At 43.4% G+C, this 26,940-nt stretch overlaps 1 protein-coding gene across 5 annotated transcripts in view; it reads left to right on the forward strand.

Annotated features, from left to right (window-relative positions):
• The window catches only part of ADGRG1 (adhesion G protein-coupled receptor G1), a 72,952-nt gene that overhangs the window by 41,944 nt on the left and 4,068 nt on the right, over positions 1-26,940 (forward strand). For all 5 annotated transcript variants that reach the window (XM_058154761.1, XM_058154762.1, XM_058154763.1 and 2 more), the window contains 10 exons: positions 855-1,283; positions 2,505-2,643; positions 4,421-4,565; positions 5,401-5,529; positions 7,680-7,802; positions 12,721-12,766; positions 13,111-13,214; positions 13,441-13,559; positions 15,201-15,469; positions 17,535-17,643. In XM_058154761.1, the coding sequence (XP_058010744.1) occupies positions 855-1,283; positions 2,505-2,643; positions 4,421-4,565; positions 5,401-5,529; positions 7,680-7,802; positions 12,721-12,766; positions 13,111-13,214; positions 13,441-13,559; positions 15,201-15,469; positions 17,535-17,643 (1,612 nt within the window). The remainder of the gene's footprint in view (positions 1-854; positions 1,284-2,504; positions 2,644-4,420; positions 4,566-5,400; positions 5,530-7,679; positions 7,803-12,720; positions 12,767-13,110; positions 13,215-13,440; positions 13,560-15,200; positions 15,470-17,534; positions 17,644-26,940) is intronic.

The raw sequence follows: 26,940 nt of genomic DNA on the forward strand, positions 1-26,940 counted from the left end.
CACCAATGTGGCAATCTTACACAAACTCTTTCTTTCCCCACTTGGTTGGATTTCGGAGGCAGGGGGAATACTACAAAATCTGCTTCTCTCCTTCTCTGAAATGAAATTCATGAAACATATTGATTGTCCATCAATGGTGAATACAATGCAGTATTGCAGACTGACCCTGCCGACTGCCAGCAGTTCGATCCTGACAGGCTCACAGTTGACTCAACCTTCCATTCTTCCAAAGTGGGTAAAACGAGGACCCAGATTGTTGGGGGCAAGAGGCTGACTCAGTAAACTGCTCAGAGAGGGCTGCAAAACACGCTGAAGCGCTATATAAGTCTAAGTGCTATTGCTATTGCGCCTTATACAGGAAGTCCTTGACTTACAATCACAATAGGGCCCAGAATTTCTGTTCCTAAGCAAGGCAGTTGTTAAGTGAGTCACACCCAATTTTATTACCTTTTTGGTCATTGTGACTTTGAACGGTCACTGAACAAATGGTTGTAAGTCAAGAACTGCCTGTAGAATTTCCCTGAATACCATTTTCTGCTTTTCTGGAATGAATACTTCTCTGTTTTTGTAGCATTAACTGCAAAAACTCATAGATCTTAGGGTAGATCCCTCAGATCAGTGGTGAAATCTGTCTGGCTCATGTGAACCGGTAGTGCCGGCAGCAGGAGGCTCCGCCCACCCTCCAGGACGTCATTACGATCCGTTTTTGACCCTCTGCGCATGCTCAGAAGGCTCTGTGCATGCGCAGAAGAGGCACACACTCACATTCACGAACCGGTAGTGAAGGTAAGTGCATTTCATTGTTGCCTCAGATCCTCATTCTTTTCTTTTCTTTTTTGGGGTGTGTGGTCCAGGCGTGCATGGGATGAGCAGCTACAAGGAGGACTTCCACTTCTGTGCTGATCGAAGACAAATGGTTGAAGGCCACATCCATTATGAAACCCAGCAGGATGCCATCACTATCTCCAATGGCGCTGACGGACTTAATATCAGTGCCCCATTCCCACCGGGACCTCAGCAGTCCTGGGCCTTGCCTTCACTGTTGGGGCCTTACCGCTTCTGCGTTTACTGGTTTCAGGACGACCATCTGTTCAATCTTACCTATGGCATCAGTCACACTTACCAGCTGAGTAGCCAAGCTAATTATTCATTCTCCTCTCTAAATGTCACCTGCCAGGGGAGCAAAAATGGGCCCAATTTACTCAGCAATATCTCCTACGCCTTCAACAATGGCCCTGACAATCGCTCCCTTGCGAGCATGACGGGATACAAGTGTTTTTTAGGTAAGAACGGGATGAACCCTGGAAAGGGAATGGCAGTATAACATTTGCATTCACCATTGAACATTACAGATAGTCCTCGACTTACAACAGTTTGTTTAGTGACCGTTGGAAGTTACAACGGCACTGAAAAAAGCACTTCTGACCGTTGCAGCATCCTCATGTCATGTGGTCAAAATTCAGACACTTGGGAACTTACCCATATTTATGATGGTTCATGTATCCCGGGGTCATGTGATCCCCTTTTGCGACCTTCCGACAAGCAAAGTCAATGGAGAAACCCAATTCACTTAACAACTGCAGTGATTCACTTAACAAATTGTCAAGAAAGGTCATAAAATGGGGCAAACTCACTTAACAATCATCTTGCTTAGCAAATGGAAATTGAGGGCTCAGTTGTAAGTTGAGGACTGCCTGTACCTGGCTGTAGAAAACTTTAATTATTTTCACAGGTTAAAAGAATACGTTTGTTTAATTAGTTGTGTGAACACAGCTTGCTTCTTTGCTTGTTTGCTGGATTTTTACGGCTGCCCATCTCACAATAGTCACTCTGGGGAACTCACAATATTAAAAAGAATAATAAATTGCTTAGCCTTTCCTATCTACTGTGCATATCCAGAAAAGCAGATTGGAACAAATGATCAAAATGGTACAAAATCTCAAACATTTGCACAGTTTATTCCGCGCCAGTCATAGTTGGGGTTAAATATTTTATCAGACATTGCAGAGTGCAATCCTGGGAATTAAAACCGTTATAAAACAATGCCAAGCAACGGCTACAATCGTCAAGCTGTTGATTACTATTTTTTTTAGTCAATGCCGTTTCCTACTGTTTCAGGAAATGAACGTGGCATCAGAAAGCTTGAATTCCACCTAGCAGGAACAGGAGTGGGACAACTCACTGCTGCCAATTTGCAATGGCCAACTTGCAGTGGGATAAGTTGCCACAGGACAAAAATTATATGAAATGGTGAAATAGAATAATTAAATAAAAGATTTGCAAAAGGAGGAACCAAATGAAACGTGAATGACCAAAATTAAAATAATTTCTTAATTATTTTAAATCATGAAATAAAATTGTTGAATTGTCCTGCAGCGAGTTTTTTCCAGGCAAAGTGGTTATGGCGAATTATCCTGTGGCGAGCTGGCTGTGGTGGGTTGTCCCAGGAACAGCCAAACAATGAGGCCCTTTATTTTACTTTGCTGGTTTGCTTTGCTCCGTAGATTTTGGGAAAAGAGACCAAAAGGAAACAGTTCAAATCAGCAACATGGAAGAAGAAATGAGACGGACAGAGTTAAAACTGAAGAGCTTAGAAACAGGTCAGAGCGTTGACAAAGACAGGCCTCTGGAAGATCCATTTTTGTGAGTATTTGGCAGCCAATCTGCATTCTTATTTATTTGTATTAAAAAAAAAGTAGGCACTGTGTATTGGCTGCAAAAAGGAGTGAGATGGACCTGGGGGTTGGAGGTAGGCTTTTGGTGGTGGGATTCAAATAATTTAGCAACCGGTTCTCTGCCCTAATGACCAACTAGGTGGGCATGGCACTTGGCTTCCTGCACCCCTCTGGGAGCAAAAACAGGCCATATGGGGGGCACACCGCACCACACACCCCATTTTGGGCATAGTAGGCTTCCTTGCACTTACCTGGAAGCCAAAATGGGGTGTGTGGGGACTCCTGGAAGGGGCAGGGTGGGGCCACCCAGCAATTTAACTACTGGTTCACCCAAACTGGCCCAAACTGGCTGAATCCCACCACTGTACGCTTTGCACAAGTCTGGCACAAGTCTGATTGTGCAAGTGGTGGGAGATGCTCTTTGCACAAATCTTTTTTTTTATTAAAAAGTTTTACCACAGTTTTAACAATTAATTACCCTCCTCCTCCCTCCACCTCCCACCCTCCCCCCTTCACCCTCCCCCCTCCCACCCCCTGGCTTCCCAGAGCAAATACAGGGTATAGAATTTACCAATCATAAGCTAAAATACGCTAATTATTCATAAATTCCCATCCCTCCCCTAGAACCATAACTCCCTTATTTCATATAAAAAAAAGATTTTAAAAAAGGAAATACTGTATAGAAATACAATTATTACTTTCTAGTCATTCATATGCTATTTGATACTTTTTAGTCTGATATTTGTTTTGAATATATTCTATCCATCTTTTCGATTCCACTATATATCTTTCTTGTGAATAGTCTTTTAGGTATGCTGAAATTTTTGCCATTTCTGCTAAGTTCGTTACTTTTAGTGTCCATTCTTCAGTAGTAGGCAGTTGTTCCTTCTTCCAGTATTGTGCCACCAATAGTCTGGCTGCTGATATTAAGTTTAAAATTAATTTAGTCTTTATTGATGTACAGTCCATAGTTATACCCAATAAAAACAATTGTGGGGCTCTTTGGACAAATCTTGTCTGCGTCTGAGACCTGGACCTTCTGATTGATGGATTGGAAAATTCAGAGATGGCTTGAGAGCAAATTCTTGCACAATCTTGATGACCAAACAAGCTGTGATTCACACATTGTGTTTAATTATGGTTTGCCTGAATCATGACTGGTCGAAGCATTGACAGCCAGATTCACACAGAAAGCTAAGCTGTGGTTGATGAATCACAAGAGGTGGGTCCAGGGCTGGTATTCAGCTAATTTTACATCTGGTTTGCTGAACCGGTAGTTGCAAGGACTGGCTGGCCCTGCCCACCTCACCTCGACCCTCCCAGGAGTCTCCATGCAGCCTGTTTTGAATGCCAGGTAAGTGCAGCGCCTGCGCGGAGGCTCTGAGAGGGCGAAAAATGGGCCTCCCGGAAGTTCCGGCAGTCTGGAAATGGGCCTGTGTCCGGAGCTTGGGGAGGGCAAAAATACCGCCCCCCCATCGTGGTGCAGGAGGCTGAGTAGGCCACTCCCACCATGGCCACGCCCACTCAGCTACTGGAGTTGTTGCTAAAAGTTTTGAATCCCACCCCTGGCTGGGGCCATCCTTTTCGGTTAGCCCAGATACTGTATATATGATGGTTCAATGTAGTGGGTAATTTTGGTCACTGATGAGCTAATAAAGGGTCCCAGAAGTAGCATCTGGAGACCTATGGCATGAGGTCTGGAGCAAAATATTTCCATCTACAACCAGTTCTCCCATCCTCAACAGGTTCCTGCACCAATTGGAGTCAAAGCTGGGTGAACTGCAGTTCCAGGAAGATCACAAGACTTTTGAGGGGACAGTAATGCATGCAAATGTCCAGAAAGTTTTACCTCAAATTCCTGAAAACCTGCCCGTTGAGGTTACACTGAAGGTGAGTCGAGCATCAAAATGATGTCTGTCAAATTCCACTTTGCTTTGTTTTCTCTTTTCCTGTTGTACATTTGCACTGCCCCAGTTTAGTCATCAGTTTGCAAATGAAAGATATTGTCTGCATTTCCGTGGTTATTTATATTATTTGCTATTTGTGCCTTGAAAATAAGTGCATTTAAAATCTCTCTCATGCATCTCTTTATTTATTTATTTATTTATTTTTATTCATAAACTTTTTGAATAGAGTGCATTATCAGGGTATATCATTTGCAGAAGAAAAATAAAGAAAAGACAAAAAAAAGAAATATTAACACATATACTGGTAATGATAGTAATAATGTAATAGAATAGTTTTGGCTAAATTTCTCTTTATATTGGCTTAGTTATAATTCTGTTAATTATATTGGCATATTTATAATTATAAACCATCTTTATACTTGATACATAGCAATGATCTTTCTTCATCTAATTTCTACCTCTTATCTCTAACCACTCATAAAATCTGTTCCATATCAAGTAACGTTCTGTGTCTTCTTGTCTCTTATTTTTAAAGTCAGTCTGTCCATCTTGGCACAATCTAACATTTTCCAAATTACATCCTTGTCTGATGGGGTGTTCTCATTTTTCCAATATTTTGCAAATACAATCCTTGCTGCTGTTCGTATATGCAAAACTAGATATGTAGTCCCTTTCTTATAACCCTCCGGCATTATATCCAACATAAATCTCTTAATGAAGATGTCTATGTGGGTTGGGGACCATTATGAATTCTCTGCCCTATGAAATAAGATTTCCTACTTCTCTTTTGTAAAGCTGGGCTCATTTTCTTTCTGCAGGAGAACAAAGTTGTCAGTAAGTTCAAAGTTAACCTGCCGAAAAAAGTGTTTGAGAAAACCAGAGACAGCTTCAAGAGTGGGGAAATGAAGGTTGTGGTGCTATCGGCCACAAGTGAGACTCTCTTTCAGGTAAATGATGGGGAGGAGAGTTTTTGGTGCCCTTGGCACTGATTCCTTTGCATATTTAAAAAGTAAAGAATTTGGTGGAACTTAGGAAATGAATTTATTTCGTCTGAGTGTTGCGCCAAGAGCAGCTGATGTTCAAAGCAAGTTCGGAGCAGATGTTTTAGGCTTTAAAGTTGAAGGTTCGTTCAAGCCAGTCTCAATTTTTCTGCATCAGCTAGAAGCGAACAGCTGCGTTAAAGCGATGCGAATGTGTTTCAGTCTAAAATCAGAGAAAACATACATTTCCTCGTTTCAGAATCTGCACCCAAAACTATGAAATGTTAGCAACACATTCTGGAATCTGTTTGCTTTTTGGGGGTTGTGTGGTATTCTTTTTTTCCATGTCAGATGGAAACCTCATCTGTTATGAAACTGAGCAGGGTTTTTTTCATTCGCAGCAGCAAAATTAGGCTTTTAGGAAAGCGTTTGTTGCAAAGTTAACAGCTGGTGCAAGAACCCCAGTTTGAGAAATGTTTGCTCAGAATGCAAAGTCTTCTTCAGGCTGAGTTCAAGTCCTGAATGTGTTTTGTTCATAACAAGACAGAAATGGCTTGCCGCTGTTTTCTTTTGCAGTGTTTTTTCCCCGAGTTCCCAGTCTACCCTGGAATTCTGAGAGTCCTTGGTTGTTTCCCAACCAAATTCTGAACAAAGCAGACCCAGTTTAGCTTCCCAGGTCACATAGGTCTAGCCATGTAATGTCCCTTGCTGTGTATATACTGTATGGTGGATTATAAGGAATTTAGCTTAGTTATTCAAATATATATGGTCATCGATTTATGATTATTTGTTTAATGACAATTAACCAGCGGGACAGCTTGTCTTCAGTCATTGTGAAAACTTCATCACTGGAAGTTTTTAAGAAGAGACTGGACAGCTACCTGTCTGAAATTGTAGAGTGTGTCCTGCTTGAGCAGGGGACTGGACTAGAATTCCTCCAAGGTCCCTTCCAGCTCTATTCTGATAGATTGAATTGTAAGTGACAATGGCACTGAAAAAGGTGACATATGACCAGTCCTTGCAGTTAAGACCATCATACTGTCCTTGCAGTCATCTGACCCAGCATTTGGCATCTAGACAAGATGACTGGCACCCAAATCAAATCAAATCAAATCAAATCAAATCAAACCTGTATACTGGCTGAAGAATTCTGGTAGTTGAAGTTCATCTACAGTATCTTAAAGATGTCAGAGTTGAAAAACAGATAGTCCTTGAATTACAACCTTGAACTACAGTTCACTTAGTGACCGTTCAAAGTTACAATGGCACTGAAAAAAGTGACTTATGGCCATTTTTCACACTTATGACTGTTGCAGCATCCCCAGGATCATGTGATTTACATTCAGATGCTTGACAACCGACTCACATTTATGATGGTTGCATGTGATCCCCTTTTGTGACCTTCTGACAAGCAAAGACAATGGAGGAACCAGATTCACTTAACAACTCTGTCACTAATGTAACAACTGCAGTGATTCACTCAAAGGTTGTAAAATGGGACAAAATTCACCTAAAAATGTTTTGCTTAGCAACATAGATTTTGGGCTCAACTGTGGTTGTAAATTGAGGACTATCTGCCTTCTAATCTATTCTCCAACAACATTGCAATAGCACCCCTATAACACATTTAATCTAGCTACAAAAATGTCCTAATGTATTCTCTGATTTTGCAAAATAAATTGAATTGGGCTACTCATCCTAAGCCATAGAAGGGCTGGCCTTGAACTTTTTTGCAAAAACATTTTCCTTTATTGTTTTCCACATCTTGTAGGAAAAGTTAAAAAAGAGTGAAACAAAGCCCAAAAGAAAAAGCAATGACAACGGTTACTACTGTTGTAAAGGCAAAATGTCTGAGGATCAAGCAAGCCATTAGAAGAGACAAAAGTTTTTCAGCCTCAGCATCAAGCAAATTTCTGCCGAGTAACAAATTGTGGGCTTGCATAGTGCTTGGGAAGAAAGTGTAGAATACACTGCCCATAGATTGTGAAAAAGGGCACATGTGAAAAAGTCTATGTTGAAAACATATCACGTGTGTCCCGAATTAATGCTGAGGTGTGCAGTTGAAATCAACTGTATGTATGCATGTATTTTTAGTTTTCAAACTTTCTTTCTGGCAGGATAATGATTCTAACTCTCTTCTTGGTGGAAATGTGGTTGGCATCTCAGTGGGCAACATGCCTGTCCATGGGTTGCCCAAAGAAGAACGGATCTCTATCACCTTTTGGCACCACCTCCTTCCGGTAGGTCTGAAATATCTTCTCCCCATCTCCTGGAAGCTTACTGGTGGGGCAGAAGAGATCTCCATCAAGATTTTCAATGGGCTGCCTTGAAAAGCTGTGAATGAATCTCATGTGAAGATGAGGAAGTTCTTGAGAACTTATTGGTAGGATAAATGTCTATGGAGATTCTATGTCATCCAGATCACGGTTGGCCAAAGGTGTTTTTTTTTTTTTCAAGAGGCAACTGGACTTTCTGGTTTGTTTGTTTTTTTAAAGACATTTCATCATCCAAGAAACTGAGCTAAAGAAGCTTCTTGGGTGAGAAGCGAAAAATCTTCAAAGAAAAACCAGAAAATCCAGTTGCCTCTTGAAAAAAGCACTTTTTTTAAATTTTATTTATTTTTGTCACAACATCATATAAAAAGATTTTATAGTATATAAACATATATATGAGTAAATATTGGGAGGTATAAGCATCTATATATATATAGGAAGAAGAAAAGAAAAACAATAGGACAGGAACGGTAGGCACATTTGTGCGCTTATGCACGCCCCTTATGGTCCTCTTAGGAATGGGGTGAGGTCAATAGTAGAAAGTTTTTGGTTAAAGCTTTTAGGATTATGGGAAGAGACCACAGAGTCAGGTAAAGTATTCCAAGCACTGATGATTCTGTTACAGAAGTCATATTTTCTGCAATCTAGATTAAAGCGGTTAACATTAAGTTTAAATCTGTTGGTTGCTCTTGTATTATTGCAGTTATTATTATTGTTTCTTCAGCAAAAGGTGATATTATTAAAAGTTAAAATAAGTGATAGAAATAAGAGAAAGGGGAACGTTAGTGTAGACACTTTTATATAATAAAATAATTTAACAATAAGAGAAAACATAGAATAATTGAACAATGACAGATTGCAACTTATTATAATTGTGTATCATTATTAGAAATATATAAGTTGATTGAATGTAATAACTATGATTAATTTTACAAGTTTTATTTGTATTAGAACGTATGACACTCAGGTGCCAGACTGTTCACGCATTGATTTGATATATTTGTAAAAAAAAATAAAAAAGTAAAAAACTTTTTTAAAAAAACCACTTTTGGGACATAGTGGTAGGATAGACTAAGCCAAAAATTACTCGTTAAGTCACTTATCAAGCAAGGATTCTCCACTTCTTAATCTCTACATGGGACTGGAAGTCCAACACGTTCACAAAAGGAAGTAGATAAATATATTCATGATATCCAGTGAATGGGTGAATTAGCCTTGTTCCTAAAATGAATTTTTAGTGTGACTTCAGTGGGTGACCTGGCATAGAGATATGAGCCAGCTTTGTGCTTCAGCTGCTAAAAAGCCACTGCACTTCTGAGCTGCATCAACAGAGAGATAGTTCCAAGATCATGAGAAGCGATAATACCATTTTATACCACATTAGTGAGGCCACACTTGGAATATTGCCTCCAGTTTTGGCCACCATGATAAAAAAAAAATGTTGAGATTCTAGAAAGGGTCCAGAGAAGAGCAATAAAAATGAGAAGAGGTCTGGAGGCTAAATCATCTGATGAACAGTTGAGGGAACTAGATGCGGTCTAGTCTAGATGCGGTCTGTTTAATCCATTGAAGAGAAGAATTAGGAGGGACATGATAGCCATCTTCCAGTACTTGAAGAGCTATCACAGAAAAGATGGGATTGACTTCTTCTCCAAAGCACCAGAGGGTAGGACAAGAAGTAATTGGTGGAAGCTTATTAAAGAAGTAAGGAGCAATTTCATGACAGTGAGAACAATTTATTAATGAAACAGCTTGCCTCCTGGAGTTATGGGTATTCCATCACTGGAGGTTTTTTTAAAAAAAAGACCGGTCAGCCATTTATCTAGGATGGTATAGGGTTGGACAAGCAGGGGGTTGGACTAGAAGACCTCCAAGGTCTCTTCCAGCCCTATGATTCAATACAAAGGGCTCAGTTCAGAAACACAAAGACAGAACTTTGTTTTCCTGACTACGGGTGGAGTTGCTTGACTAACTAATCCCTGGCTTCCATCCCAGAAATCATAGAAAGCATTTCTTACACAATGGTGTGCTGTAGAATTACACCTGATATTTAGCATATTTTCCCCACCAGTATATTCTAGGATTTTGTTCACAACACAATGCAAATCGAAAGACTATTCTTTAAATTCGTTCAGCCCTTGGGAAATCGGTTCCTTTGTACACTTATACGTAATACAGCTCAAAATAAAATAGTACATCGCTCCTAGGAAAACAACATGGAAATGTGTGGTTACAAGCAGACAGCTTTTTAAAGCAGCAGTCAACTAGCAGCTATGACAGAGAAATGTACCAATTTGGACAAGTGACTGTCTAGTCTCTCCTTAAAAACTTCCAGTGATGGAACACCCAAAACTTCTGGAGACAAGCTGTTCCACTGGTTAATTGTTCTCATTGTCAGGAATTTTCTCCTTATTCCAGGTTGTTTCTCTCCTTGATTAGTTTCCATTCATTGTTTCTTGTCCTGCCCTCTGATGCTTTGGAAAACAAATTGACCCCCTCCTCCTTGTGGCAGCCTCTCAAATACTGGAATGCTGCTATCCTGTCCCCCCTAGTCCTTCTTTTCTCTAGACTGGCCAAACCCAAATCCTGCAACCATTCTTCATATGTTTTAGTCTCCAGGCCTTTAATCATTTTAGTTGCTCTTCTTTGCACTTCCAAAGTATCATTTTTTTTTGTAATGTGGTGACTAAAACTGGTTGCAGTATTCCAGGTGTGGCCTTCCTAAGACTTTATAAAGCGGTACTAATACTTCATGTGATTTTGATTCTATGCCTCTGTTTATACAATCAAGGACTGAATTAGCTTTTTTGCTGCCACACATGGCTGGCTCACGTTTAAGCGATTGTCCAGTAAGATTCCAAGGTCCCTCTCACAGTTCTGTTTTTGAGCCAGGTTTCATCTAATCTGTACTTGGTTTTTCCTGCCCAAGAGTAAAACTTCGCTTTTCTCCATATTAGGTTGAAAATGGTAGATGAACTACCAAGCATGAACTACTTTTGTTTGGACAGTCAAAAATTTGACAGATGTTATGTCTAGCACGGCATTAATGATGACTTTAAGAATCCTAAAGAGCATCCATCTTAATTTTTAACATTGCATTAAATTTTCTTAGACAAGGAAAGAATAAAATCTGATAGGTCAGAGGTTTTTAACCTTGGCAACATTAAGACTTGTGGACTTCAACTTCCTCAGCCAGCTTTGCTCTGGGAGTTGAAATCCATAAGTCTTAAAGTTGCCAAAGTTGGAGACCCCTGTTATAGGTAGTCTTTGACTAATCACCACAGATGAGGTCAAAATCTCAGTTGCTAAAGTGAGCCAGTTGTTAAATGAGTCATGCCCGATATTATGACCTTTTTGGCCATGGTTGTTAAGTAAACGACTTACAGTTAAGCCAATCTGGCTTCCTTCATGGATTTTGCCAGCTGGGAAGGTCGCAAATGCAGGTCACATGACTCTGGGATCAGTGATGGGTTTCAAATTTTTTTACTACCGGTTCTGTGGGTGTGGCTTGGTGGGCGTAGCAGGGGAAGGATACTGTAAAATCTCCATTTCCTCCTGATCAGCTGGGAGACGAAGAATAGATGAGGGCAGGACCAGTCAGAATTTTTACTACCGATTCTCCAAACTACTCAAAATTTCCGCTACTAGTTCTCCAGAACTGGTCAGAACCTGCTGAAACCCACCTCTGCCTGGGATACTGCAACCATCATAAATAGATGCTGGTTGCCAAGTGCCTGAATTTTGATCATGTGACTGCAGGGATGCTACAATAGTTGTAAGTGCAAGGACCAGTCGTTGCAAGTCCCTTTTTTCAGCTCCACCCTAACGTTGAATGGTTTGCAAACTGAATGGTTATAATTCAAGGACTGCCTGTGTGGGATTTGTCACTTGCATGCAGAAAGAATTTAAGTGCCTTTTTGGAAGTCTCTTCAGATGTGGGTGTGTTCCTGGGCACAGCGGTTAGAGGGTTAGTTAGAGATGGTGATGTAACTATTACTTGTTTAGATTGGTTTGTTGGTCTGTGGCTGCTTGTTTGTTTTATATTGTGTTGTTGTCTTGTGGTGAATTCTTCTAAACTACCCAGAGCAGGAGTGAAATGTTCTGTTTCAACCGGTTCGGCCGATCTGGTAGTGATGGCGGCGGGTGGTTTGGAGAACCAGTAGCAAAAATCCCTGCTCCCCCCAATGCCTACCCAATCATCCAGTCACCTGCTTGCCGCTTCTTTCCAGCTTGCTCGCTTTTCCCACCCAAATGGTAAAAGGCTCTGAGGATCACAGCTGAGCTGCGCACCACAGTTGATCACACCCTCTTCGTGCGCTGTTCTACTTACCCCAGGCCTCCTTTTAGCATGCACTGCGCATGCGCGCGTACCTCATATTTGGTGTGTGGTGTGCATAGCGCATGAGCATACATAGTGTGTGTTTGGTGCGCAGTGCGCATGTGCAGCCGGCGAACTGGTAGTGAACTGGTTCAGATTTCACCACTGACCCAGAGTCATTAGATAGCGTTCAAAAGGAATTGAACAATTATTTTAGACAAATAGGGCTTCCAAGAGAAAAAGAGATAAATAATCACATTTCCCTGTGGCTATTTTCCTTGTGCCATGTGCTGTGTTCACTATTTGAATGGTGTGGTGGCCTAGAGATAGAGCTCTCGCCTCACAATCAAGAGGCTGTGAGTTCGATCCTAGACAGAAGCAGATATTTCTCTCTCTGAGAATATATCTGCTGAACAAAACTCCGCAATGGTGACAGGAAGGGCATCCAGCCAGTAAACACTCAGCTCCATTCAGTTGCCCAGACTCCAGCCCACAAGGCATTATGGGGTCATTAAAAGAGGATGATGATGTTCTGTGTTCACTATTTGGATTTTGGTTTTATTTCAGAGGAATTTGACTCCCACATGTGTGTTCTGGGACGTGGGCTCCAAGGGTAAGTGTCTAAAGAAGTTGGGGTGTGAAAGTGAAGTTTTGAAAGGCTTTTCTGGGTTTCTCCTTCAGTGATTTCTGCATTTGTTCATTTGTAAAAAATACAGCTGTGGTTAACAAAGATTAGGAACCAAATAATATGATAACTGGAGAGCCACGCTGGTATAATATTTAAGATTAGAAATGAGGAGATTGTGAGTTCTAGTCCTGACCTGAGCATGAAGCCAGGTGGATGTTGGAGACACACCGGCTGAGACAGGGGAGGTGTCAAATGGGGAATTAGTCTGGAATCCCCACATGGACACAAGAAGGTGAATCGTTTGTGAAATAAAATCTTTTTGATTTTAGCCAGCCACCCTGGCAAGTGGAACACATCAGGGTGTGAAGTGGTGCAACAAGAACATCAAATAACTTGCCTTTGTGACCATCTCACCTTCTTTGCAGTACTCATGGTGAGTATCTTGTAGAGCAGGTTGAAAAAATGGGGGCCCTTCCATATGCTGCAGAACATCTACAACAACTGACAATCCAAATGAATTTAGTCACTGATGGTGTTGTAATTCGACACAGTCTGGTGGATCTCGATCCTGAGCTCATCTATAGAGTCACTGAAATATTTCTTGTGATCTTTTCTCACCTCTTGTGCTTCCTAAACCACTTCCTTCCTTTCTTCTGCAGGTGTCCTCTCCAGACATAGACCACATCCACTATGAGTACCTGACTATTGTGACTTATGTCGGTTGCATCATTTCAGCTCTAGCTTCGTTCTTCACCATCTTCTTTTTCCTTTGTTCAAAGTAGGTTGGGATGGAGTGAGGAATTCATGCAACATATCAATGGGGAGGGGACACCCTGGACAGAGGTCTGTGGGAGGTGGGAGTCTGTGTGCATTGGAAGGATAGATGTTTTCTGAGATGGACGGAGGTCGATAACCTGTGGCTGTCCAGGCTTTTGGACTTCAGTTTCCATGAGCCCCAACCAGCATGGCCAACAGCAATGGACTCTCTGAGAATGGCCTGTAGAACATCTGGAGGGAAAAGCAGGTTAGATAAGTCAGGAATTAGGTCTTGGGGATCAAATCTTTTCCTACAACAGGTTTTAAGACTTTTCATGACTGCAGCTTGGGAGTCTCATACAACCAAGAAGAGAAGTATGATAATCCTTGGACTTCAGTTTCCATGAGCCTCAACCAACATGGCCAACAACATGTCAGAACTCCAGGGAGAACATCTGGAGGGAGGCTTTCAGACCTGGCCCAAACTTTGCTCCTTAGGAAAGAACCACTCTGGATTCCATTTGTAGAGAAAAAAGGTTATTGTACTAAAAGCCAAGTGGTTACAGCAATGCAAAGCCAGAATTAAAGTTTGAGTGTGAAAATCCCTAGGTTAACTTCCCCCTTCCCCAAGTCACCCTCCCTCCCCATCTCCCCGTTGTCCGGTCACATTTAGAGAAGATGTTTTGGTAATAGTCCTTGTCATGCTTGGTTAGATGGAGAAGGTGCTGCGTTCCATTCCCAGAACCACGGCCTTGAGATGTCTCCAGACGCCACAACTATCACTTCCTATGTCTTGCTTGAGGTGCCTTCCCTAACTCCCCCCCCCACAACTCCTGCCCCCAGCAACATAGGGCAGACTGGCATCTAAGCGAAGCATAGAAGTGAGCGAAGGATGGTATCTCTGACAGAGGCAGACTAGATAACTCAGGGATCAAGTTGTTGGAAGAAATATCCATCTGGTTCAATTCCAAGCTGGGAGAAAGATACTGGAAACATGGAGGCTGATTGGAAAGAGGGTTTAATGATGAAGCAGAACCACATGGGTTCTGGGCAGCTGACCACATGGAGGGTTAGGGTTAGAGGTTTTTATATCTTCTCTTGGGCTTTGCATTTGAGCTTCCTATTCCTGTGCAAGAACATGTATTCCATTGGCTGTTGTCAGACTCCTATGGGGACATGTCGGGGTTATGTAGGGGGTCATAGCTAGCTCAATAGGCAAAGTACAAGTCCTAGGTGTTTGTCTGAGCTAAGTTTGGCTGAAGTCTGAAGGTGATGCAGTGAAGGGGCTTGTGTTCAGAAAGGGTGTTGGGTAATTCCTATTGTGGCTTAATGGCTGGAGCTGAAGGTCTTTTGTTTTGTAAATAGGCTGGTCCAGTCTTTCCTAATGGGCACAAAATATCTGCTGGGCTATTAAGAAAGTGAGGGTTGCTTTAAAAAAAACATGTTTCTCCATTTCTCCCTTTGGGAAATATATAATATTCTGCCTTTTAAAAAAATATTCCTCAAAATATTTCATTCTTCTAGGAGAGGGGTGGGTGCTAACTTTCTACGAAGTCTTGGGGATGAAACCCTTTCCCACAACAGGTTCTCAGACTTTCCATGGCTGCAGCTCTGAGTTTCATACAACCAAGAAAAGAAGCATGATGCTCTTCCTTCTTCACAGGAAAAAGCAGCGAGACCACATCGTCTATGTCCACATGAATCTCCTCTGGGCCATCTTTCTCCTCGACATGAGCTTCCTCATCGCGGTGCCCCTGGCTCCTACCGGAGGGGACACAGCCTGCAAAGCTGGTGGGATGTTTCTGCACTTTGCTGTGCTTGCGTGCTTGACTTGGATGGCCATTGAGGGCTACAGTCTCTACCGGCTGGTGGTCGAAGTCTTCAACTCCTATGTCAAACATTTGCTCCTCAAGCTCTGCTTGGTGGGCTGGGGTGAGTGGCAGAAGCTTTGGGGGAACAAACCTCTAGTCATCTAGAACCACAGAGGTTATGACCAGCTCTTTAGAAAATGAAGCAGACAGCGAGAGGAAGAAGGTGTGCACGGCCACAAAAAATTGATGCAAAAGCTTCAATTCAGACTAGCTTCTGCTTTGAATTCAGGAAGTGGCTTTAGATGAGCTGAGTTCTCACACCCAACCCCCGGGATGTAGACACAGAAGAACAAGGTGGAAAAAAGGACCATCTCATGGCAGCCTTTAAATCAGGGGTCTCCAACCTTGGCAACTTTAAGACCTGTGGACTTCAACTCCCAGAGTTCCTGGCAGGAGGAACTCTGGGAGTTGAAGTCCACAAGTCTGATTTAAATGGAGGGCATTGTGTTTGATTCTAATGTATTAGACATTTTTCAAGTTTTTGGGACTTCATCCCAAAGGTGCTTTTTTTCAAGAGGCAACTGGCCTTTCTGGTTTTTCTTTGAAGACGTTTCGCTTCTCAGAGCCAAAGAAGCTTCTTGAATGAGAAGCGAAGATTTTCTTCTTGGATGGAAGAAAAACCAGAAAGTCCAGTTGCCTCTTGAAAAAAGCACCTTTGGGACAATCATAACCTGGAGGATTGAGAATCTTCATATTTATTTATTTATTTATTTATTTCGATTTTTATACCGCCCTTCTCCCGAAGGACTCAGGGCGGTGTACAGCCAAGTAAAAATTCAATATATAAACATTAAAAAGAAGTTAAAAAGAAATATTATAATGTGGCCGAAATTTTAAAACCATTTAAAATCTTAAAACATAAATACCCCAATAAAATTTCAATCCAGTCCCGCTTGAATAAATAGGTGCGTTTTCAGCTCACGCCGAAAGGTCCGAAGATCTTCATCTTCATAGACTTCTTCATATTCTTAAGAAAATGTTATGCTTTTTAAAATCTTTTCTCTTATTGTCAGAATGAATAGCTCTTTTTTGATGAACAAATGTGATTAAATGGCATCATTTAAAAAGAAAACAAAATGCACAGGTGGAGTATATGCTCAATAGTAGTAACTGTAAGACGGATCTTGGAATCCTAGTGGACAACCATTTAGATGTGAGCCAGCCATGTGCAGCAGCTGCCAAAAAAGCCAACACAATTCTGGGCTGCATAAACAGAGGGATAGAATCAAGATCACGTGAAGTGTTAGTGCCACTTTATAATGCCTTGGTAAGGCCACACTTGGAATATTGCATCCAGTTTTGGTCGCCAAGATGTAAAAAAGATCCTGAGACTCTAGAAAGAGTGCAGAGAAGAGCAACAAAGATGATTAGGGGACTGGAGGCTAAAACGTATGAAGAACGGTTGCAGGAACTGGATATGTCTAGTATAACAAAAAGAAGGACTAGGGGCTGACCTGATAGCAGTCTTCCAATATCTCAGGGGCTGCCACAAAGAAGAGGGAGTCAAGCTCTTCTCCAAAGCACCTGAAGGCAGGACAAGAAGCAATGGATGGAAACTAATCAAAGAGAGAAGCAACTTAGAACTAAGGAGAAATTTCCTGACAGTTAGAACAATGAATCAGTGGAACAACTTGCCTCCAGAAGTTGTGGATGCTCCAACACTGGTAGTTTTTAAGAAGATGTTGGATGATGGAAGATGTTGTCTGAAGTGGTGTAAGATTTCCTGCCTAAGCAGGGGGTTGGGCTAGAAGACCTCCAAGGTCTCTTCCAACTCTGTTATTCTGTTAATTAGTGTTTTTAATAAAAAGCCTTTTAAATCAAATTTGCTCTTCAGAAAAGCTGTTCTTAGAGGTTTTGTTTTGTTTTGTTTTGTTTTGCTTGAACAAAACGGCTCTCCTCCTACAGTGTCCTCCATGATTCTCAGATGATTTCACTTGGCTCTAGTTTTAGGTTCTCGGATTCCTTTTTTAATTGGATATTTTTTTATTCAATGTGTCACTTGGGAAGAGAATAGGAGGGAAATATACACGGGGCAGTATGGGAATAGTTTAAATCAATGCAAAATGTAAAACTTTCTGAGTGAGCAGTGTGGAAGAAGTACTAATTTGGGCTGTTCTCCTCTGCAGGTTTTCCCATATTCATCGTGTGTCTAATTTTTGTGATCGACCAGTCCCACTATGGCCCTTCCTCTTTTAAGATCTACCAGGCTGGGGATGAATACACCAATTCAACCATGTAAGTTCTTGTCCTGTAGAGAAAGAGCACCCCCTACTGTCCATTCAGAAAGGTGCATTTCTCCTTGAGGATTAACAGCCCTAGAAGCTGACACAATACAGGTAGTCCTTGATTTATGACTGCAACTGGAATTAGAATTTCCGTTGCTAAGTTAATTGAATCACACCTGGTTTTATGACCTTTTTTTTTCACCCTGTTCAGCAAATCACTGCTGTTAAGCAAATCACATACAGCTGGTCCTCGACTTATGATCGTTTCTGTTGCTAAATGAGACAGTTGTTAAGTGAGTTTTGCCCCATTTTATGACTTTTCTATCCACAGTTGTTAAGTGAATCTGGCTTCCCCATTGGCTTTGCTTATCAGAAGGTCACAAAAGAGGATCCCATGATCCCGGGACACTGCAGTCGTCATAACATGAGTCAGTTGCCGAGTTTCTGAATTTTGATCACGTGACCATGGGGATGCTGCAGTGGTCAGAAGTGTGAAAAATGGCCATAAATCACTTTTTTCAGTACCATTGTAATTTTGAATGGTCACTAAATGAACTGCTGTATAAGTGGTGTGGTGGCCTAGAGGTGGAGCTCTCGCCTCGCAATCAGGAGGCTGGGAGTTCGATGCTAGGTAGAGACAGATATTTCTCTCTCTGGGCATGATGAGAATATACCTGCTGAATATAACTTGGCATTGGCAACAGGAAGGGCATCCGGCCAGTAAACACTCAGCTCCATCCAGTTACCCTGACTCCACGCCCATGCAAGGTATTATGGGGTCATTAAAAGACAACCCCCCCCCCAAATAAATGAACTGTTGTAGCTCGAGGACTACCTGTAGTCATTAAGCAAGTCTGGTTTCCCCCATTAACTTTGCTTGTTGGAACTTGATTGGGAAGGTCACTAATGGTGATCACATGACTGTGTGATGGCCTAACTGTCATAAATACATGCCAGCTGTCAAGTGCACTGTCAGCCTCCACTCCACTCTTCATTTACTTTTAAATGATTATATCAGTAGATAGAATGTAAAATGTTTATTTCTGTATTATAAACTCTTAAGATCATGAGATGTATCATACCACCGTCCGGGATAAGGGAAAGGAGCTTATTAAGTGTGTCGGCTGACATAACAGGGAGGAGGGATGATTAATGATTGAGTGTTATCAGCGCGCGCTTTTCTAACCGACACTGCGTTCCTGAGTTGACTGACATCCAGAGACCTGTGGAAGAAGATTGCCACGAGGGGCCGTGAAGGAGTTGGCATTGGACCAGACCAGCCTGACCTCCTGAAGGAGGAGGGACAATTGGGGGGATATGATATGTTTGCCATATTTTGTCTCAGTTCCAGCTTTGCTTGGCTGCTATCAAGACTGTAAAAGTAAAAGTACTTGTTTTCATTCCAAATGGAGTCAAGGTGAATTCTTTCCTATTTACCGTCGGAGGTAGCCTGACATTAAGCTGGAACTCAACCATGTCTACCAACCAGGATTGCAATCGCAATACCGGGGGGGAAGAAAACCCAAATGTGATGGAAGGACTGCCGCCGGCTGATCTGGGGGAGGCGTCCGGAGGAATTTTTGCTGACACTTTTAACCCCGAGCTGGAAGTTTGCAGAGCTCGGTGGATTGAGCAATTAAAGCTGGAAGAGGAAAGGTGGGAACCAAGTGCCGAAGAGTTTCAGCCTGGAGTAACAAAAAGAGAAAAAAAGGGGACGGTGAGACTTTCGGATTGGCAGGAAGAGAGAGAGATAAGAGACAGACGCCAGCTGGAGGAAGCCTTTCGTCTTTTCCGTGAGGTGAAAGTAAGGCTAGCTGTTCGCCAAAGGTATGAATCCCCTGTTCAGTCCTCCAAGGGGGGAGGAGAAGAGGAAGAAGAAATCACAAAGGGCCCAGTTAGAGGTGATTTCCAGGGTGGTGAGATTTCTGAAGAGACGGAAACTCTCTCCCCAGAGGAAGCTGAATTGGATGGGGGTCGGGCGCCACCTGCTGACCATGCAAGGCCGCGCAGGGGAAGGAAAAGGCCAAAAATTCCCCCCATATCAGAGAAATTTGATGGAAATGCGAAGGAGTTGGGACTGTTCCTGGCGAAAGTGAATGACCACATGATAGACTGGGGGGAAGATTATTGGTCACAGGCAGCACAAGTGAGAGCTGTGACCCATAATTTGACCGGAAGAGCAGCTGCGTGGTATGTGTCGTTATATACAAACCACTCCCCCTTACTGCAAAACTACGAGCATTTTATGACTGCACTGAGGAGGAGGTTTGAGGACCCCCTGGCAGAGCAGAAGGCCAAAGGTCGGATGAAAACCATCAGGCAAGGGAGGAGACCGGTGGCTGATTATAACCAGGAGTTCAGTGATTTAGTTCCCTTGATGAGAGGGTGGTCGGAGGTGACCCTTGTAGACATTTTCAAAGATGGTCTGAATGGAGATCTCTATGAACTGTGTCGAGCACGAGCCTCTCCAACTACGCTGTATGGCTGGTACACCCTGGCAGCAGAGATGGAAATCAAGCTAGTGAAGGACCGTGGCAGAAGACAGCGCACTGGAGGGCCATCCCTTGGCCGTTATCCAGAAGGCACCTATAGGGACGTCCCTAGATTGGAGGGAGGAAGACCACGTTCGTCTGCGTGCTACAGATGTGGAAAAGAAGGCCACCGAGCAGCCGACTGCAGGGTTAAGTTGATACCAAGCGCGACCTCTGGTGGTGAAAAGGAACCAGTGAAGCCAGCAGCTAAGGCGCGTAAACCAGCAAAAATAGGGGAGGGCGCTGCCAAGAAGGGCACGCCCATCAAGGAGGATGGCGAAGTGTCTACCGATACTGACGACAGCAAAACCACGTCAGAGTCCGATGAAGACCTTCTGGTGAGTTGGGCACGGGGCCCCTTGGACATTCCAGTTAATCTACATGTACCCTCTTCGGGTAATAAGGGGGAACTGCTAGCACTACTCGATTCTGGATGCACTAGATGTATGGTCAGTCCCGAACTAGTAGAAAAAATGGAACTAAGGTTGAGAACCTTAAGTAGGCCCATAGCGTTTGCCCAGTTAGATGGCTCTGTGGCTGGGGGAGGGCCCGCCCATTTCGTAACGGAACCCATAGAAATGATAATAGGAGACCACCGCGAAATTCTGAACTTCATAGTAGCCCCAGGAATGGACCAACCCCTGTTGTTAGGCTTGTCATGGTTGCGGAAATGGAACCCCCATATTAACTGGAGAACGGGAGTCCTACGTTTCCGTTCCAAAACCTTAAAAGGGGAAACCCAAGAAGGGACCTACCGTGACCTTGCACCAGGATAAGTTAGGGGCAATGATTGAACGGATAGACGGGGAAGAGAGAATACCAAAGGAATACTGGGACTTGCGAGAAGTCTTTAGTGAGAAAGCATCAGACGTACTTCCTCCCCATAGGCCTATTGACTGTGCCATAGACATCCTTCCGGGGGTAAAACTTCCAAAGCCAAAAGCTTATCCCATGACCCAAAAGGAATTGGGAGAGCTACGTAAATTCATAGACAAAAACCTAGAACGGGGCTTTATCCAACCGGCTAGGCCTCGCGTGGCGGCTCCAGTGATGTTCCGAGAAAAGAAAGATGGCTCCTTTCGTCTTATAGTTGACTATAGGAACCTAAACGCAGTGTCTTGAACATATACCCCATGCCACTCATGAAAGATATGTTAGCACATTTAGCGAAGGAAAATTCTTCACCAAACTGGACCTGCGAGAAGCCTACTACAGAGTTCGTATAAAGAGGGGATGAATGGAAAACCGCTTTCAACTGTCCACTAGGATGTTTCCAGTTTAGTACTGCCATTTGGACTGCAGGGGGCGCCCGCAGTTTTTATGCAACTAATAAATGAAATACTCCATCAGCATTTGTTCAAAGGAGTTCTTGTCTACCTTGACGACATACTTATCTATACAGAAACAATGGAAGAACATATTAAACTAGTAAGAGCTGTACTCAAAAAGTTATTATCTGCAGAACTATATTGCAAGCTATCCAAATGTGATTTCCATCAAACCAAAATAGACTACCTAGGATATCGCATCTCGGCTGATGGGTTAGAAATGGATCCAGGAAAGTGAAAGCTGTTTTGGAATGGGCCCCCCCACGCACACGCAAACAGCTCCAAAGTTTTTTGGGATTTGCAAATTTCTATCGTCAATTCATCCCCTCCTTTGCTCAAATTGCTTTACCAATCACTAACCTCTTAAAAACTAAAGGAGACACGAAACCCAAACCATCATTACCCCTCGAATGGACAATGGAATGTCAAGCAGCTTTTGAGAAATTGAAACGACTCTTTGCCGCGAACCTATTTTAAAGCACCCTGACATGGATGTTCCTTTTGTAATACAAGCTGATGCAAGTGATGTAGCAGTCGGAGCCGTCTTGCTCCAAAACAATGCTGATGGTAATTTACAACCCTGTGCTTTCACTTCTCGAAAATTGACTGAAACTGAAAGACGATGGGCTATTTGGGAAAAAGAAGCATTTGCAGTTCATTGGGCTCTACGGACATGGAGACAATTCTTAGAAGGTTCAAATCATCCTTTTGAAGTTTGGACTGATCACAAAAATCTAGAAGCTCTAAAGACTCCTAGAAAACTTTCGCTAAACAAGCCCGTTGGGCTCAATATTTTAACCGCTTTAATTTTACTTTACATTATATTCCTGGAGGAAAAACTTCTTAGCAGATGCTCTTTCACGTTTACCCCAATACAATTGCACTCGCCCGAGGTGGTTCAACCAATACTTCCGTGCAACAGTTGGCGGCCCCAGCAATAACTAGAAGCCACTCCAAAGCTGACCCTCACTCCCAGATGAACTAACCAAGTCGTTTAAAGAAGCTTTAAACACCGATGACTGGTACTTAACGCATTCCCATGAATGCACACTCCGTGATGGACTAGCTTGGATTGGAACAAAACTATATGTTCCTCTATCACTCAGAGAAACCATCCTACAACGATGCCATGATGCTAAAATGGCAGGGCATTTTGGATTTGTGAAAACTTTGCATCTTCTTAAAAGACAATTTTGGTGGCCAAGTCTTAAAAAAGACATTCAAGCATATGTAGCAAGTTGCCCGGTCTGTGCATCATCCAAAAGGCCTCCGGGAAAACCTCCTGGACTATTACAAACGGTAGCCAGACCAGGAACCCCATGGAAAGAAATATCCATGGATTTCATAGTGGAATTACCTGAAAGTTCAGGCAATACTGTTATATGGGTAGTAACTGACCTTTTCTCCAAACAAGTCCATTTTATTCCATGTTCAAAAATACCCTCCTCAAAGACTCTAGCAAAGTTGTTTGTACAACACATTTATAGACTTCATGGAGTGCCTGATCGCATCATTTCAGATCGAGGAGTTCAATTCACTTCTAAATTTTGGAAAGAATTTTTACGACTCATTGGTTCCGCCCAAGGATTAAGCTCCTCCCATCATCCTCAAACTAATGGAAGCTGTGAACGTTCGAACTCTGTACTAGAACAATATCTCCGATGTTATGTTAACTACCAGCAAGATAATTGGGCTGATCTCTTACCTTTTGCTGAAGTTGCCTACAACAACTCAATTCATAGTAGCAGGATTTACTCCCTTTAAAATAGCTTCAGGCCAAGATTTTGTTCCTATCTCGAACTCCCAAAGGAAGAAACTACTGTTTCCTCTTTATCAGAATGGATAGATCAAATACAAAGCACATGGAAAATGACTGCAGGGCGATCGACGACGCCCACCGTGCGCATAAAAAACAAGCAGATAAAAAAAGGTCCCCTGAGAACAAGTATCAAGTGGGCGATAAAGTTTATCTTTCCACCAAATATCTTCAAACCACTCAGAAATCTAAGAAACTTGGACCCAAATATGTGGGACCTTTCCCATAGTAAAATCATCAACCCGTGACGGTACAACTAGATTTACCAAAAACACTTAGGAGAATCCACCCCGTTTTCCATGTGAGTTTGCTGAAACCTGAACACACGTCTACTTTCCGTCCTAACCATACACCCCCTCCTATACCAATTCTCATAGAGGGAGAACAACACTTTGAAATAAAAGAAATTTTAGACTCAAGAAAACATAGAAATAAAATTCAATATCTTATTTCCTGGAAACACTTCCCATTATCCCAAGCTGAATGGGTGAACAAAGAAGATGTTCATGCATCGGAAAAAATAGCACAATTCTATAAAAAATATCCTGACAAACCCTAACTTCTCTTTTTTCTTTCTAGGACTGACGTCCTTGTTGCAGGAGGGCGAATGTCAGCCTCCACTCCACTCTTCATTTACTTTTAAATGATTATATCAGTAGATAGAATGTAAAATGTTTATTTCTGTATTATAAACTCTTAAGATCATGAGATGTATCATACCACCGTCCGGGGTAAGGGAAAGGAGCTTATTAAGTGTGTCGGCTGACATAACAGGGAGGAGGGTTGATTAATGATTGAGTGTTATCAGCGCGCGCTTTTCTAACCGACACTGCGTTCCTGAGTTGACTGACATCCAGAGACCTGTGGAAGAAGATTACCACGAGGGGCCGTGAAGGAGTTGGCATTGGACCAGACCAGCCTGACCTCCTGAAGGAGGAGGGACAATTGGGGGGATATGATATGTTTGCCATATTTTGTCTCAGTTCCAGCTTTGCTTGGCTGCTATCAAGACTGTAAAAGTATAAGTACTTGTTTTCATTCCAAATGGAGTCAAGGTGAATTCTTTCCTATTTACCGTCGGAGGTAGCCTGACATGCACACTCTCTGATCATAGGACTGGGGATGTGACTTTTGTAAGTGTGCAAAGTGGTCCTAAGTCACTTCTTTTAAGTACACAGTTTTTTTGAACTGTTGCTAAACGAATGGTTGTATGTTGAGGGTGTGGGAATGAGTGTGGGCCATAAAGAGGATGGGATACATCACATTTATGATTGGTACCGAAGCATCCTGGAAAATCCTGTTTTTTGTCCAAGATGGTATAAGCCCTTATCATGAGATATATGTTCCAGAGGGAAAGTGGCCTCCAATTTAAAAAAAAGTCTTTATCCTTTAAATTCAGTACAGTACTGCCAACTCTAGCCTTAAAGTCCCCAGAAATAATTAAATCATGTGTTGATGTAACATGTCACCCGGAGATATCCTGACCGTCCAAGATGGGTCTGCTCGCCGGTTTTTTTCATCATGCGGACATTTTCAGCGACTGACCTTCTTGTCCTGCGAGATGCCCCTCTCTCGCGGGTTTGGCCCTCTACGTTATCGAGGGCCCACCTTGAGGACGGGTTTTGGAAGCATGCACCCGAGAGGTGGCATGCTAAAAATAGAGGCTTAGGGGATTTTTAACAAACTGTTTTAATCATTTTTTTAAGGGGAGTTTTAATGGGAATTTTAAGGGGAGTATGGGAATTGACGAGTCTGGGTTGGGGGGGAGGATGGGGGGGGGAACCCATCGGGTAGGGAGCCTAGTCCAGCAAGTGTTCGTGGCGGTAATTTAACAGGTCCGAAGGTGCCGGGGGAGGGTTTTGTCTCAGTTTATCAGGGTTGTGTTATCAATACGGTAAGTGGGAGAGGCAGATATGGCGGAAGGGGGGGCATATCAGGTTTCAGGGGTACGCCCTCACTATTTGAGAGCGATCGCGTGCTCCGGCCCCCCAGAATTTTCCCGTTCCCCGAGTGGCCAGAGTACCCGGGAATTGGGCCTTCGGCTGACGCAAGGTCCGTGGTTAACAAAGCCCCCCTGATTTCAGATCTAACTCAGGAGGGGACCACAGACATTATGGGCATTACGGAGACCTGGTTGGGCACTGAAAGGGAGGTTCCCCTAGTAGAGATGTGCCCACCAGGTTTCCGAGCATTCCATCAGCCGAGGGCCCAAGGTAGGGGTGGCAGGGTGGCGGTTATTATTAAGGAGAGTCTAGAACCGAGGGAGACCACTGTGCCTCAGATAGCTGGGTGTGAATCCCTCTATGTGAAGTGGGGTCGTAGGGTTCAGGTGGGCTTGTTGATCACGTACCTGGCTCCTTGCTGCGTGACAACAGCCCTGCCTGAGCTGTTGGAGTTGCTGGCTGGGTTGGCAGTTGAAACCCCTAGACTGATGGTCATGGGGGATTTCAACCTGCCATCAACTGGCGCAGCATCCGCGACTGCTTGGGAGTTCATGGCTTCCATGACGGCCATGGACCTGACTCAGTTAGTTGATGGCCCGACTCACATCGGGGGAGGCACCCTAGACTTGATTTTTATCTCTGGCCAGTGGTTGAATGATCTGATTTTAAATGATTTAGTTGTCAAACCTTTGTCATGATCAGATCATTTTCTCCTTCGTCTGGACTTTCTGACCGCTACCCACCACCGCAGGGAGACGGAACCAGTACGTTGGTTCCGTCCCAGGCGCCTGATGGACCCAGAAAGGTTCCTGACGGAGCTTGGGCCGTTTCCCGAGAATCTGGCCCACGGCACGACTGAAGAGCTAGTCGCGGCCTGGGAACAGGCCGCGGCTGGAGCTTTGGACCGTGTCGTGCCTTTGCGGCCTCTGACCCGGCGTCAGTCTCAACCAGCCCCTTGGTTTTCTGAGGAGCTGAGGGAGATGAAATGCCGGAGAAGACGCCTAGAGAGTGCTTGGAGATCCAGCCGTTCTGAGTCTGACCGGACACTAGTTAGGTCCTATAATAGGACCTACCTAGTGGCATTGAGGGATGCGAAACGTTCTTACGTTTCCTCCCTCATTGCGTCGGCAGATAACCGCCCGGCCGCCCTGTTTCAGGTGACCCGCTCTCTCCTTCAACAGGAAGGGCGGGAGGACCCATTACAAGGGCGTGCCGAGGAGTTTAACGGTTATCTATACGATAAAATCGTTCAGCTTCGGGACGGATTGGATCAAAATTGGGTAGATCCAGGCGAGAGTTTCGAGACCCGTCTTGTTGAGACTGTTTGGGATAGTTTTGACCCTGTGACTCCCGAGGACATGGACAGGTTGCTGGGAAGGCTGAATGCCACCACATGTTTACTGGACCCGTGCCCCTCCTGGTTGGTGCTGGCCACGCAGGAGGTGACACGAGGCTGGCTCCGGGAGATTACAAATGCTTCTTTGCGGGAGGGGGTCTTTCCCGCAGCCTTGAAAGAGGCTGTGGTGAGACCTTTCCTCAAGAAGCCTTCCCTGGACCCAGCTGTTTTAGGAAATTATCGTCCAATCTTCGCTTTACGGCGAAGGTTGTAGGGAGTGCGGTGGCACGTCAGCTACCCCAGTACCTGGATGAAACTGTCTATCTAGACCCGTTCCAGTCCGGCTTTCAGCC

The sequence above is a fragment of the Ahaetulla prasina genome, chromosome 12 (assembly GCF_028640845.1).
Source record: "Ahaetulla prasina isolate Xishuangbanna chromosome 12, ASM2864084v1, whole genome shotgun sequence".
In the NCBI taxonomy this organism is placed as follows: Eukaryota; Metazoa; Chordata; class Lepidosauria; order Squamata; family Colubridae; genus Ahaetulla; species Ahaetulla prasina.